General features: G+C 40.6%; 1 protein-coding gene across 1 annotated transcript in view; it reads right to left on the bottom strand.

The window, feature by feature from the left end:
* Positions 1 to 545: 545 nt before the first annotated feature.
* Positions 546 to 15321, bottom strand: part of SLC38A3 (solute carrier family 38 member 3) — a 75159-nt gene continuing 60383 nt past the window's right edge. Inside the window, exons 10-16 of the mRNA XM_063291985.1 lie at positions 12519 to 12689; positions 11552 to 11631; positions 10649 to 10749; positions 9718 to 9842; positions 8772 to 8916; positions 7907 to 8010; positions 546 to 7234 (exon numbers count right to left, since the gene is read on the bottom strand). Of these exons, the coding sequence (XP_063148055.1) occupies positions 7130 to 7234; positions 7907 to 8010; positions 8772 to 8916; positions 9718 to 9842; positions 10649 to 10749; positions 11552 to 11631; positions 12519 to 12689 (831 nt within the window). The 3' untranslated portion in view covers positions 546 to 7129. The remainder of the gene's footprint in view (positions 7235 to 7906; positions 8011 to 8771; positions 8917 to 9717; positions 9843 to 10648; positions 10750 to 11551; positions 11632 to 12518; positions 12690 to 15321) is intronic.

Below are 15321 nucleotides of genomic sequence, written 5' to 3'. Positions count from 1 at the left end.
TACTGTGTAAATTTTTTTCCAACTGCCTGAATATCATTCCCTGAAACAGACTCTCCATGGCAGAGAGAGGAAGAAACATCAGAAGTTGTCAGAAATGCTGTTCAGTTATATAATTAGTGCTGCTAAATAATATGCTAGTAGTCATAATGACCCTGTAGCACCTACATGTATCGTAGAGTCTAAGAATCTCGGGAGCAGGAGAATAGAAATGAAAGGGCTTTTGGACCGCGGTCCGGCAATTCGGAGTCTTTAGAATAGAATTCTAGACAAGGTAGACTCTATCTTCGTATGCTCTAACACACTTCAGTGGAGGTAGGAATTAATCAGAGCATGAAGAGGATCCAGCAATGACATTTTGGCTTCAATCTTCAGCAGTTGCTTCCAAAAAGAAAGTCCTACTGAACAGAGTTACTTCAGAGAAATGTGCCTTTCACTGTATGTATATTTTGGTTTTAGCTTTGCCTACATTCTTTCTCTAGTTGTAGATGCCTCATCTGGCACCCAAATCTTGGATTTTCGATCACAGACACAGATTCATGTACAGGTAAAGGTTTCACATTTTCTTTATTGTTATTTTAAAAGATCTGTTTCATTTCCAAATATAGATCTAATTTCTACATATAATTTAAAACTGTTCTAGAAATAGGACTCTTTCAGAAAAGTTCTCCTGTTGCTTTGTGACACGGAACACAGAGACGAAAAGGAGAGGGATACAGAGAGGATAGGACTAATGCCAGGCACTGCTTCATCCCCTGGGGAAAGCAGACATCCCACATTCTTTGGGCAAAGGAGCCCCAGAGAAAGGTTTTTGTCCTTTTTCTTCAGAAGTACATTTCTGTGTTGTATATCTTATGACACATAAGCTGTGTTCACACAACATGCTCAACCTGGCTCTTGAATTAACTAGTTTTCGGAGTTTTGCACAATACATTGCATTGCAAATGAACCAATTGGCTGGGTTCATTTGCACAACACTTAAGTCACAAAAAACAAAAGCCCCAGGTTAATGCTAACCAAGCTATGCTGTGTCGGCATCACCATTAAATCTTTAATTCATCTGCTTAAGCATATTGTGCAATGCACCCAGAGACTGAGATACTGATGTTTAATCTATGTTGAGCTAGGCAGCACAACTTGCTTACTGTTTGCACACTGGAAGGGCAGATATAGTCTACCCCCTCTGAAACCTCTGTCGGTTTGGAAAAGGAAAGGAGGGAGAAAGAGCCCTTGAGACTCCGCATGAGCCCTTGAGACTCCGCATGAGTGCTTGCATCAGTCAATGTACACCTTTACTGTATTTTTTCTCTTCCATTTCTACCCAATCTTTTTGCTGATAACAATGGACCTCATGGTCACAATCAGTGCAGACATCCCAAAGAACCAATCTTGGTCTGGTTGCAAACAAGCATTGGAACCTGATCTCTAGCTCCAGTCTAAGTTACAGAAAATAAATAAATATTAAAAGACATAAAAGACAGTTAATGTTGCCTAACATTGAGAACGACCTGAAGAGGTTACACAAATGGTCAATTGGCAACAGGGACTAATAAGTAACTAGTTACCTTTTAGTAGTTCCTAGCATGCCACAAGCATGGTGTCTTGTAGAGTAAGCCATTAGGCTGCAACATTTATTTTGCTCCTTCCTTGCAATTTTTAGACTTTCAAGATTCTGTACCTTATCCTACTAACGATAAAGATCTTTCCAGAAACCCAAGTGGTTGTTTTCCAAGTTTGCCTGCCTCACAGGGCTTCACATTCATCTTGAAAGCCCACTAAAGCAATTCTCCAGATCAACTTATACTTAGCGTAATTAAGGTGGATTTTCTCTGAGTCTCTGTCTCATGCTTCCCTACCCCACCCCTTCTCCTGGCCTGAGGTGTCTCTTTTGCAATGGCCCTGTTTTCTCTCCCTTGTTCTCAAGGCCTGCTAGATACTCCATCACACAATGCTTCTGCTGGACAGGAGTTACACAAGGCAATGCAGCTAACTTGTGGGTCTTAACTGTTATTCTGTATCAATATCAGAAATCAGGTAGAAGATTCAAGCTGACTTCTACCATGCTTGGGCTTAATATGCAGACCATTCATAACAACCTGACCCAAATGTTTGTAACTGCAGACGTAGTGTTCTCTCTTCACTGCTCTTTCCATTGGACACCAAGCTGTAGAAATAGCCCCTACTACCCTGAGTTTCACACCTGGCAGCAAGTTTTCTCTGTAGCTCAGACAGGTCTTCTGGTATCCAGACCATCTTCAATGAGAACATAATATATGTACACTATACAGAATTGGTGAGTGCAACAACAAATACATTAAAAAAGATCTACTCCTATATACAGTATTTATAAAAAGCAGATTGACCAGCCACCACCCCAATACAAAAATATGTTTCTTATTATGTGCATTATAGTTATTAACCCCTAGAAATAATTACTGATTGACTTTAAAATTAGTTTGAACAAAAATCCAACCATAAAATTCATTGGATGCATTATATATATGAATGAACGAATGAGGCTTTTTTAAAATGACTTTTGGCAAGGGGAAAAGGTTGAAGATGATAGACATAGTGGGAAAAACTAAAAGTTGACTAAAAGTTGAGCTAAACTACTTCAGAACCCCACATACAGTGTGGATGAATATGGGGATTATTTTTTTGTTCTTCTTTTCAGACAACATTCTTAGCCTACCAACTTAAAAATGAGTTCCAGCTATTTAAAGGAAATCTATTTGTTTAGGATCACAGATGTGATTAATCTGCTTGCTTTTTTTTTTTTTTGGTTACATGGAAATAATGCAGAAGGTGTTTAGTGTCTAGTGCAGGCCTTGTTGTACCAACTTCAAAGTGGAAATACTCCATTATACAAACGTCATTAAGATCAATTGGACTTGCTTGGGAATTTGGTAGCATGAGGACAGGAGCAGGGAGGAACTGTTCTCCATGTCTTCAGCTGGACTTAGACCAGGATTTCAGAGTGAAAATAGCTTGTTCCTGATGCTGGTACCAACACTCATTTCTTCTGAAGATTTGACTTGCTCAGTTATGTCCCTCACATTCAATCTGTAACATACCCAATTTCGGGACACTTTTGTGTACGACCCTGTCTTTGAGATAATTAAAAGAAGAATAAAGCCACAGCAGCCATTCAAGGTGCAAATTATTGGAAGCTGCAAGAGTCTCAAGCTACAGCAGAGGGCGGTACAGCTTCAAGTAGTGCCTTTTATGTGCTGTGGCGCTAGAACTGACAAGCCACTTCAATGTATCACGTTAACTGAGTGAATGCTACTTTCCAACACAGTTGTGACACATAGTTATCCCCCACCCTGCAATCCTGTTCCAGGCACACCAGGCATGGCACAAAGGTTATTGCTGAAAGTGCACAGAAAGTTGATGTGCATGGAAAGTGAGAGATTCTGTTGCAATTCCCCATGCAGGGCCTACATAAAGTGCTTCTGCGTGGGGGTAATAGCAGGAGAAAGCTGCAGAGCGGTCAGTGGCAAAGTGCTCTAACAGAAGAAGCCCAGTGCTTTCCATCTCAGGCATTCCTTCAGGCATCTTGTTTCGGCCTGAGATTTTAGTCCCAGAAACACAGCTATCTGGTTTACCTTAACAGCAGATCTGAACATCCAATATGGAATGGGGAGCTATGGCCACCTGCCCTGAGATACCTATTCAGTTGTTGCAGTACCTGCATAAATGCAACTCTCCATGAATTTGTACTCTATAGGAGAGCACTGACATTTTGAAAATATGCTGCAGGAATGCTGAGTTACTTGCTCCAATATGGATCAGTGTTGGGGGAAAAGTGCTGCTACACATCAAGTTCTGAAGTATTCTATATGGTGCAGTTGGATTTGTAGAACACAAAAAGTATATTTTTGTAATCCAGTGCAGAAAGTGCATCTTTAAAACCTCTAACACTGTTTGATTTGATGTGCTAGCTATAGGGCAAGAGGGAAGAAATGTATTCCATTTCACTTGCTTAGTATTGTTAACTATTAAGTATTTCATTGCTTCCTATAAAACCAGAGGAGCTACTTTTCTCTGCTGAATGTTGCAAGGTATGAACAATGTTCTTCAGGATTATGAGAGAAAAGTAGGACAATTTTGCAAACATCATTATCAGCTTCTTGTTGCATAATAAGGATTATATATTAGGGCTAAGTACTGAATATAATATGCCTTCAGACTAGAGATGACAGTTTGTATCTGGGAACCATCAGAGTACCCATAAAGCTTCAAAGGATTTTCACAAGTCTCTGATGTAGCACAGCAGGACAACTAGCCCCTTGATCTTCCTTCAAATCTCAGTAAGAACCAATTGCATCTTTGTTCCCCTGTTCCAAGGACTAAGCCCTAGATACTATGTAAAATGGGTGTTAATTACAGGGAGGAAAAGTTGAATTGGTTTCTCCCAGCCTTGGAATGTTACGTCAGTTTTGGTATCAAAGTTTTCCACAGTTTGTACATCCTGAAATCAGCTCAGCTTCATGAAATCCTGCATGCTATATGTCATCCATTGTTCAGATGACATATACTTTTCTATTCAAGGCCTCATAAGTTCATGCTTTAAATGATTTATGAATCCTGAAAGCCAGCCTTCCCAAATATGATGCCATCTAAAAGGGTTGGGATCGCAACTCCCAGAATTCCCCAGCCAGTGTGGTCAAATGTACCAGGCTGGAAGAGTCATCCATCCTCTATGCTATCATTAGTAGTTATTCACCCACCATAAATGATCCACTCTTCATTCGTTTGGAGGGGAAGAGTGTTACTCTTATCTCATTATTATATATAACAGCAAAGAAAGCCACTGTTCCTTCTATTGCATAACTGAACAAAAGCAGTCAGCTTTTCAGTCAGGCCACTGTAACTAAAGCTGCTTTGAGAAACTTTAATGCTAATTCTTTCAAGTCAAAGACTGATTAAAGGCATGGTTGCAGTCAGATGAAAATGTACTAGATGTGGTACAGATAATCTGTGCACTAATTGCTAAGAATAAGAGACAGAACTACCAATTCCATAGGGATCCTTTCCACCTTAGATGCAATGCAACTATTTCTGATAGTTCACTATTAAGATTAGATCTGAATTTTTTACTGACAACATGGTGCTTTTCAGTGGTGTTCTGGTAAATGTATAACAACAGGCTCTTTCAAGCTGATGCAGTATTAAGGGGGAGGAGCCTGTTCAAGGTGTTTGCTACCTCTAGGAATATGGCTGCTGGGAAATATACTGCCAAGCTCCTCCAGTGCCTCCAGGTCTCAATGACATTGCTGGCTCCATTACCGTTACTCACTGTGTGGCTAGCCACTGAACCGCTGATTGGTGTGCTAGCCGTTGTGGCTCAGCTCTGCTCTCAACCAGCTTGCAAAATTTCAAAAAACTTAACAATCAGCTCTTGTAAGCCAGTATGAGCTGCCTTCAACACACCACTGGTTGTTTCTCACTGTTCTTCGCAACATTCATTTGAAGAATGGTAGTCCCTTTATGGTAATTATTACTGCAACCATTCTTTTCTCTGTCTATATGTGACAGAAACTAAATACCTTGTGACAGTGTAACTCTTCCCTTACACACAGTAGAGGGGAACTGAAGCTACTGTTATACATTATAGGATGGAAACGGATGATCTCTAGATTTGGTGAGGGACCCATTTTCATAGCCTCAAGTGATGAATAATTTTTTAATGTGGGAGCCTGGGACACAAAGCTTAATTAACATAGAATCTTAAAATTGTGATTATTGCTTCCCAGTGGGACAAAGGGACAGAAGTTAGGTTTTGAAGACATGAACAACAGGATCATCTCTTATCCAAACTGAAGCTTAGTTCCATATAAGGTAGGTAAAGGTAAAGGTTTCCCTTGACATTAAGTCCAGTCGTATCTGACTCTAGGGAGCGGTGCTCATCTCCGTTTCAAAGCCGAAGAGCCGGCGTTTGTCCGTAGACACTTCCATGGTCATGTGGCCGGCATGACTAAACAGAACGCCGTTACCTGACCGCCGAAGCGGTACCTATTAATCTACTCACATTTGCATGTTTTCGAACTGCTAGGTTGGCAGGAGCTGGGACTAGCAGCGGGAGCTCACCCTGTCACGCGGATTCGAACCACCGACCTTCCAATTGGCAAGCTCAGCGGTTTAACCCGCAGCGCCACCACGTCCCCTTTTCCATATAAGGAGAGAGAGCTATATTGCCCAAATTCCAGTGTCATCATCTCTTTTCTGCTTAATCTACTTAATGGTAGTTCAGAACATGTAAATGGATCCTTGGAAACCAGTGCAAGCCTTCAGCCTATCACAACTGATAGTTCAGAAGGCCTGAAATCTTGCAATTTGTCCCCATCAATTTTAAGACCTATGGCTATCTAAAAAAGTGGCAAGGAGTTCATTGTAGAGGGCAGACAGCTGTTCACACTCTATCAGAGGGAACTGAACCTGTGTAAGGGAGAGAAAAAAGTCAGGACTGCCAAGGGACATCTGAGGAGGATTAAAGATCTGTGGTTGGAGCTGGGATTGTGGCCAATAGGACTTTTTAAAAGGAAAGATTATTATTTATTTCCTAAATCTCTTCAAGCTCTAAAAAGCCTTCACCTTTCATTCTGTAGCCCCAATGTAATATTCATATAATATGAAGCTTGGTCCAAGTCAACCATTCAGTAGTGAACATCAGGTGAGAGCCCTACATCCAAGTTATTTAGCACAGTTGCTCCATTTTCTTCTGGTCCTGCTGACTTTTGAGCCCCCTGTGTGGGCCAGCTGAACTGGACACATAGAACTGGATATATACTGTATATCGTAGCAGCCTCCCCCTCCCTATCCCTTGAAATGGGCTATTTCTCCAGTTTATATGCTCATTAGACTACCATTAGTCTGGCCCATCCCAGACTTTGAGAGAAAATCAAATGCCCAGAGAGCTAGAGATTGGCTTCTGGTCTAGTCCAGCCTGCAGCACCTCTGGCTCAGTGTGAGTGTGAGGATTTTGTAATGGAACACCACACCTTGGCTCAGAATGGAACCAGGGATGAAAGAATGATACAGTACTAACAGAGGTCGGGGGCAGGAAATGGATCCAAGCCAACTGAGTTTCCCAAGGCTTTGTTGAGCATCATAGGGCTCCAGATCTTGCCTAGTGGCTGCCTCCACTCTTTATGCCACCTGATACCCAGTCGATGATAATGAAGCTGAGGCTCATGATCATGAAGAGCACACCGAGGCATGCAAAGAGGGCTGCCTGCAGGTAGAAGAGACAGGAGAGAAAGAGGGTGTCACTCACAGAAAGGAATGGAACCCCAAAACAAGGGAGCAGAAGTATATGAATGGGTGGCCTTCAGTATTTCTCTTCTCTCTCCCAACATCTGAGGCAAGGAGAGTGACCTAGACCCCCAAAGTCCAGATCTGGCTCTCATTTGTGCCAGTTCTAGTGCAATAAAAAAGAGGGGTTGGCAATTCACTCATTACAAAGCATGCTTCCCACAGCCAAAAGCATGAGTCATGCAACCTTTACTGCTAAGTAGTGCTGCAACTAAGAAGGAAAGAATGAAGCATGCCTTCCTTGAAAATTGTGATTCCACTCCAGATCAGCTCTCCTCTTAATAGTTCCTTCTGAGTAAAAATAAAGCAACCCCCCATATACTACGAATTATAATGATATTTATATTTATAATGATAATGATAAGCCATGTATTCAGTTTGAAATTAACTATGAAATCCAAAAATTACTGTAGCTTCCATAGACAATATACAGGAGATGCTGGGCCCATTCTCCTCCCTGCCAAAAAATTACTTCCTAGGTTTCACTATTATGTGGATTCTCTAAAGCAGAAGGACCTTTTTCTCATACTGTGATCCATCCCTTGGGACTCTCCACAAATAACTGAGTCTGTAGCCAAGGTCTACTACATACCAGGATCTTGGGAAGGGATTTCATAGGTTCCTTGTCCCTGGGCATGATCCGGATGTAGAATATTGCTGGAAAGATGAATATCAGGCAAGGAGCTGAGGTGGCACCTGTGAGAGCCCAACAGAGAGCAGGTTTAGGATCTTCAGAAAATGAAAATACTCTGCCATCCCTTTGCTTTTCTTCACTAATATATTTTGGGGGAAACAGGACAAGCTGTGACAACAGGGCCTCCAGCCTTGCTCCTCATCCCTGGCAGTGTCCAGACAAACTATTGATTTTCCTCTTAGGATGGTGCTTGAGTTTAAAATCAGCAGGGGAAAAAAAGCAGTGGCTAGGAGCAAAAACAACAAAAAAGAGCCCTTTGGAACCACACGGCAAACAAACATGTTTAATAAGATGGCCTTGATCCTGGAAAAACAGAGCATTGAGGCCACCAGTTCAAGGAGTCCCACTGACACTCCCAAAGGAGTACGGAATAATTATTGTCCCAATACAACTTCCATGATTAGGAGCTCGTTTATTTACAGAAAAGCTTTGACTCTCCCTGGTGTGTTAGAAATGTTTTTGAGAAACAATTCTCAAAATACAAATGATTTTATCCATATCCATAAACAATATCCACAGTGGGTATTATGCCAGAATGCAGAATCCATTTTACACAGACATAGTAGTTTGACATCAGTCACTTCCTTAAATATTCTTTTTTCTATTTCTTTCTTTCTCTGTTTTCTTTCTTTTTCTCTTTGCCCTTTGTATTTCTTTTCTTTCTATTTTCTTTTTGATATTAGTTTGTATTATCTTTTAGTATTGTTAAAATCCTTAATAAAATGTTTTTTTAAAAAAAACATGCCTGGAATGCAAGACTTACCAATCAAGCCAAAGATCCCCAAGATGGAGGGAGCAAAAATAACAAGCAAATTAATAGATGTCAGTAGCACAAAAGCAATTATAATGTGCCGAATCCAGCTGAAATCCTTGTCTGGAAAGAGCATCTGCTGGATTGCACGCCGCACCTGAAGAAAGAGAAACTAGTCAGGTTCTCCTTTTAGAAGCAGTGCAGAGTTCTTCATTGCACATATTTTAGGTCTGTCCTGACTCCTGTCCACTGCATCACAGCTACTTGAGTTTATCCATTTGCCCAGCTGAACAGTCTTCTGATCTAGTGGCTTAATTTTTCACTCCAATTCTCATTTCTAATTTGGTGGACTATGACAGCCAGCTCTCTATTGCACAACCAATCTCAGTGAGATAATCCAGGTTTCTAACGTAGAAGGAAGGCAAATACATAATGTCAGAACTATGGTTGCTGCTGGGAATTTGCTCTGCATAGATCTTGTTCTCTGAGGCTACTTGAGTGAAGCGCAGTTAAATCTGGTGCTAGTCACAGGAGGCTGCACTAGTCAAGAATGGCTAAATCTGCAGAATTGTTTCCTAGTTCTCCAGATCCTTAAGTGAATACGGCACCGGTATGGTGTGCAATTTGACAGTTGTACCACTGCACCCACGAGATATTAATGGCCTGTTTTTCCCCCTTAATTGTCTACCAGTGCTTAGATCTTGTCTACTATTGTCCCACAGTTGCATGTATATCAGTGGTGCTCTAGTTTTGAACTAAACCACAATGACCTTACTGGTTTACAGCCTAGGCTGCGCTCATATTTATTCCTTTTTTCAATTACACAAAATAGATATCAAGAATTCACACAAGAGAGGAATTAGATTTTAGATCAAGATTCCAGTTTAAGAAACACACACATGCAACACACACTCTAAATTTATTCTCCTTCTGTCAGTTTGCTGACAGCAGAACTCACCGGGAAGAGAACAATGGGCACTGTTAGTGTCACAGCAGTCAACACAGCTACCCGCACACACAAGATCAGCACATCGAAAGAGTCTACTCTGCTGTAGGTGTGTAGCAGCTCTGATTCTACCCGCCCTGTAGAAGACAGCCAAGAATACCATAGCAGCATTGATCAGGACAGATATATAACAAGGACTTACTTTGTACCGCCCAACTGTTCCTTAGAATTGAAGACTGCATAGGTGTTTGTTGTTTCGGGAGGCTGCAACCGTATGGTTGGTAGCAGGGGTAACTTTTTAAAATGCTAATTACAGTATTCCCAAATGAACATGTAAGTAATTATATTGTACAACAAGGGAAACTTGATGTACTATTGTATCTTTGTGCAGGATACAATGCAAGGATTCAGCATTCTTTGGAGGTTCTCTAACGAAATGCATGAGACATGCCAGTCCAAAGCACAGCTGAGAACACAAGCTTTGCAAAATGTGAAAGCATCTCTGCTGTTGGTGCTTTACAGTTCATTTGTGAGTTGAGCATCAAAAGAACATGTAACTGCCTGCAACTGCATTCCAATGGTTAGTCCCTGAGGGATAAGGCTAGAGCCTTAAACAGACAGCACTTTCTGCCCTCAGTATCTACCTTTCTTCCATGTAAATATGAAGCACAGGTTCAGCATTTCTGCTGGCTTGAAAGTTTCCCCAGTCTTTGTATAGTATGTCAGTAGCTATATTCCAAAAATTGCAAGGGAGCGGTTTAAGAGATCAGATGGATGCCTGAAATCTCTGCAAGGCTTAATATACACCCTCACAAAAATTCCCCCCCTAAAATACCCCAAAAGGGCCAAATTCTGGAAGTCATAAAAGGGATACTGATGGGCTGCATGTGATCCACAGAACATAAACATGCATGTACTCCTAGTGCAATGGAAAAGGACTTACCATAGAATGTGAGATAGCCAAATAGGGCGGCTAGGAAGTACATAATATACATGACTGTGATGGAAATGTTGGAGATACACTGCATCTTCTTCTTGGATGGGCTAAAAGACATACAAAAGCTCAGTGAGAAGGATTTAGAACTTTTTTTATTTAACTTACGTTAATCATCCTGTGATTTTAGTTTATGAAAAGCACTACATCGTTATCATTTGAATTTCTTTCGTACCTTGCTATTACTTAAAAACACAAATGCTTGACGAAACTTTTTTTTTTAAACTCTGAACATTCATCCTGCAAAATCATATTAAATGACAGGCCACAGCAATTTGGATGGCATGTATGTCACCTGTCTGTCATTAAGTGGAGGTGGGGGGGACTTCCTGCTGAAAACCCAAAAAGGAGAAACACCAAATGGGTTTTTAAATTAAAATAAACCTCAGTTGCACAAACCATGCTACCAAATTCTAGTGAAAACTATAGCACTGATTCTCAGCAATGCAGTTCTAATAGACCACAAAATGCAAGTTCACCTCTTGATTATCAGGTATCATATGCATTCCTGAACAGGTATCTGTCCTCTTTCCTACTGAGAATCAGTGTGCTGGAATGACAGAAAAGACACATTTGCTCAACAGAATTTGAGCAAATTCTGGCCAATTGGCCTTTTGTGCTTAGAGCTGCATGTCTTTCCTATGATATGGAAGGAAGCTGACCAGAATTTTCTATAGGTGATGTACAGAAAATGTGCATGTGCATGAGAAAGAAAGAGAACTAATCTCTCAAAACAGCACCTTTATATTCATCCTCTAGATTCAGTATCCTGTCCCCCATGCTGTTTCTTCACTTGCAACACTACTTCAGTGATGCCACAGAGAGGTATTATTAACATATATACATACTTACTTTTTCAACTCAGTGTAGATAGGAAGGACCTCAGGATGACACACAAAAGCAAATGCCATGATAGGGATGGTGTAGGCTGTCTGCAAAGTTAAAAGAGAGAAGAGATGTTGGGGAAATGTCATGGAAGTGTCTGTCCACAAGAGTGATGCTGTCATAAGCCCTCAACTATGCCCATGCAAACAGATTGCACACAAAAAAAGTATTAATGAAGATTAGCAGCTCTTATTAACAGAAGAAGTGGAGACAAATCTTCTTGACGGAGTTGCATTTCCCCGATTATTTGAGACCCAGTCTAGGTGTGTTCTTGTGGACATTCTTCCGTTCACCTCATCAGGTGGTGGCAATCACTAAAGGATGGTTATGCCACTTCAGTCCTGCGCTTCTTTCAGGTCTTCCCTTAGGTCTTTACCTACTTTATCTTTCATCAGTTTCATTCCTCACTGTTATCTTGTCTTTTTGGCTATAAGGTTCTTATCCTCCAAATTGTTTCCCTATCTTTGTAAGCTTCCTGTTTGCCTCCCTCTCCTCTTTTAACTTCCCCAGCCCAAACCCACTTTTTCACTCTTTCGTAAACAATCATGTCTACATTTATTCCTTCCCTTTCTATATATCTATTAATTCCTTCTCCTTCCACCACTTTCACTCCATCAACATAAGCCCCCAGCTAGCATGGTCATCTGGAGAGCCTCAGACTGGAGAAGATTGGCTTATATTATATGTACCATGTTGGCTCTAGAACCACCATTAACATTTCATAATAAAAGGTCAGCAATAACAGTAAACATCTGATGCAGTTAACTGGGTCTGGTAATCCTTCTCTAATTTGGACACTCTCCTGATATTTAGACTAAAACTTCAACAATCAGCATTACCTCTGCTGAAAATTCACACAGATGGATTGCACCTACACTGGAGAAGGGTACATTATTAATTACTCTTGGCTTCATCATGAATCCACTCAACTGACCTGAGAGTTGAGCATGAACAAGTTTGAAGAGCAAGTGTCTTCCTCTGTAGCCTGGATAGTAGTGTGTTCATTTTGATAATTGCTCGTGCTAACCAAGGAGTAATTCAGATTGCCTGTAGTGTTGATCCGCTCAGGAAGTGGACAAGGAATCTGGAACTTTTTGTAAATGACCTGAGGAGGGAATAAAACCCCATGAGTACAGTTCTCATCTGCTTGATGATACATAGTCATCAAGACAAGGATCTTTACTTGCCCGTTTCACATAGTTTAATCATATTTTCATTGGATGACCTCAACGTTAGGCAAGAAATCAGCTATGTTGGATAGCTCCATGTTATCTGAGGAACGAATGGCTAAGAATGGTTTGTGTAAGAGCTGGTGACCTTATGTATCAATGTACTTCAGGGCATGGGGTCAGGTTATTTGCAGGACTGCTGGTCTCCAATGATTTCTGTTTGCCCCATGAGATCTGGCACAGCAGGCATGCTTTGGGTTCCTGCTATAAAACAGTGTCTTCTGGTGAGACCCAGGAGGTATGCCTTCTCTGTCATAGTACCTGCCCTGTGGAAGGACATTCTCCCCAAGGTTTGGATGGCCCTGACCCTTTTGTTCTTCTGTAAAGCCTTAAAAACCTGATTCTTCCCCTGGGCATTGGCCCAGAACATGGGATGAGCCCATACAGAATGAAAGTTCTTGGTTGAGATATGTGTGGGTTGGCCTTGTTTAATTCTGTTCTTATTGTTATTTCTGTTATTCCGTCATCCTATTTTTCTTTTTATTCTGTTCTGAATATTTATTATGTTGTATTTTATTCTATTTTTAATTCTGTGTTCTTAATTTTCTGCAAATTGTAAGTGACCTAGAATTACTCAGTAAGTTGGACTGCTACACAAAACAAACAAATGAACAAGTGTCCGAAGCCTTTGCCAGAATCTCTACTCCAACTGACTACACTGCTTTTTTAAAAAGGTTATTGTAAAACAAATGAATAAGTGACAATATCAACTACTACTGTTATAATTCCCCTCTCCAAGAATGCTTTTCAAGCCCTTAGAAAATAAAAATGATTACTGGCCACAACCCAGTGCTTCATGTGGAAAGATGCCTACCTATCCAACAAAGCTAGGGCACTAGGGAGTTCTTTGGGAATTAAAAGAGATAGAGGAAGAGGAGCGTCTCACCCATTTGCCTTCCGATAAACAAGTATTTTATTTATTTTTATTTTATTGATTGATTGATTGATTGATCAAATTTATCACTGGCCATATCCCCCTGAGGAGGGACTCTGTGTGGTTTACAATAAAAACACAGTTAAAACAATACAATAAAGAGCTATACAATAAATATAGTACATAATGAAATATAAATATGATGGAGACCCACTGACTAAAAGTTCTCTATAAATCCACAAGTAAAACAGGGCCATTCTAGGGAGCTAGCCATCCCCAGGTGTGACCACTCTCCCTCCCACCCCAGGCGTGGTGACAAAACCAGGTCTTTAATTGTTTGCGGAAGTCAACAAATGTTAAGACTGCCATGCTTACCATAGCCATTCTGTGAACAGGCAAGCACATCTCCAAGACGGTCATTTTGTGAATACATCCAAAGATGCTCTCAAAATATCAAATGCCCCAAAATGGTGCCCAAACCAACCCACAGTAGGAAGATGACAGGAACTAGGGAGCATCTGATTCAGGTTACACCATTCTTAGAATTAAAAAGTGAAGGTGTTTCTGACTGGCTGAATGGAGATGGAATAGCACTAGAAATGACCTTGTAGTCGGACAGGTTTCTCCAAACTAATGTCCTCCTTATGCATTGGGCCACCTCCCACAATTCTCTTCAGCTATGCTGGGGGTGACTGCAGTACGGCATGTCAGCCAGTCAAGGAGGTCCAACACAAAAGTACAGATGCCAGAGACATAATATGCTAATACTAGAAACATGTCTTCAGACCTTATGGACCACATTTCTCACATTCCCTTGCCACTGGCTTTGCTGACTAGAGTTGATAGAAGTCAAAAAATATCTGGAAGGGATCTGTTTGCCTACTGCTGCTATAACTTTATTTGAGGATCCTGAGAACTACACTTTCCGCTGGAATACCCACATCCATGCTCACTCACATGTCTCAATGTTTAGAACTCAGTTATTAAGCTGAGTTCTAAACATTGTACTTACAGTCTACTTTCCTAACTCATACTTCTCAAATCTATCTTGTGATTTCCAAACCCACTTTATGGTTTGAATGATTTGACTTTAAACTAATACAAAGATGGCAATATAAATTCACATCCTAAGCTTGTGAGCATTAGTAAATAAATGCTCCTTGAACATTAGTGCACAATCCTATTATTTTTTTATTTTTTATTATACTGTGCTTTTCTTTATAAAACAAACTTAAAGCAGGTTCCAGAAAAGCCAATAAAACACAATAAAACTATTCAAATTAAAATTTGAAAAACAGTTGCAAATTGCTGAATTCATTCATTATTATCAAAAGCAGGGTAAAATAATGCAACTTAAAACCAGGGAGACAGAACATTAACCCTTGCAAAACCCCAAGGAATAGCTAGCCTGAAGCATCAAGCAATATGGTACAATAAATTAAATGTCTCCAGGGTATGAAGTTCCTGCACCAGCATGAAACTTGTAAAACATGCTAAGCTTGGACAGCATGACATGTCAGCAATCTGTCCCATAAAAGATATTCACTTACATAGCTTCATAAAGGCATTGTACCATAAAGCCATTGGGTTGCAACTTTTTAAAACAAGGAGTACAAGTAGCACAGATGCGCCAG

The sequence above is a fragment of the Candoia aspera genome, chromosome 2 (genome assembly GCF_035149785.1).
Source record: "Candoia aspera isolate rCanAsp1 chromosome 2, rCanAsp1.hap2, whole genome shotgun sequence".
Taxonomy (NCBI): domain Eukaryota; kingdom Metazoa; phylum Chordata; class Lepidosauria; order Squamata; family Boidae; genus Candoia; species Candoia aspera.
This window is presented reverse-complemented; position numbering and strand designations above follow the sequence as displayed.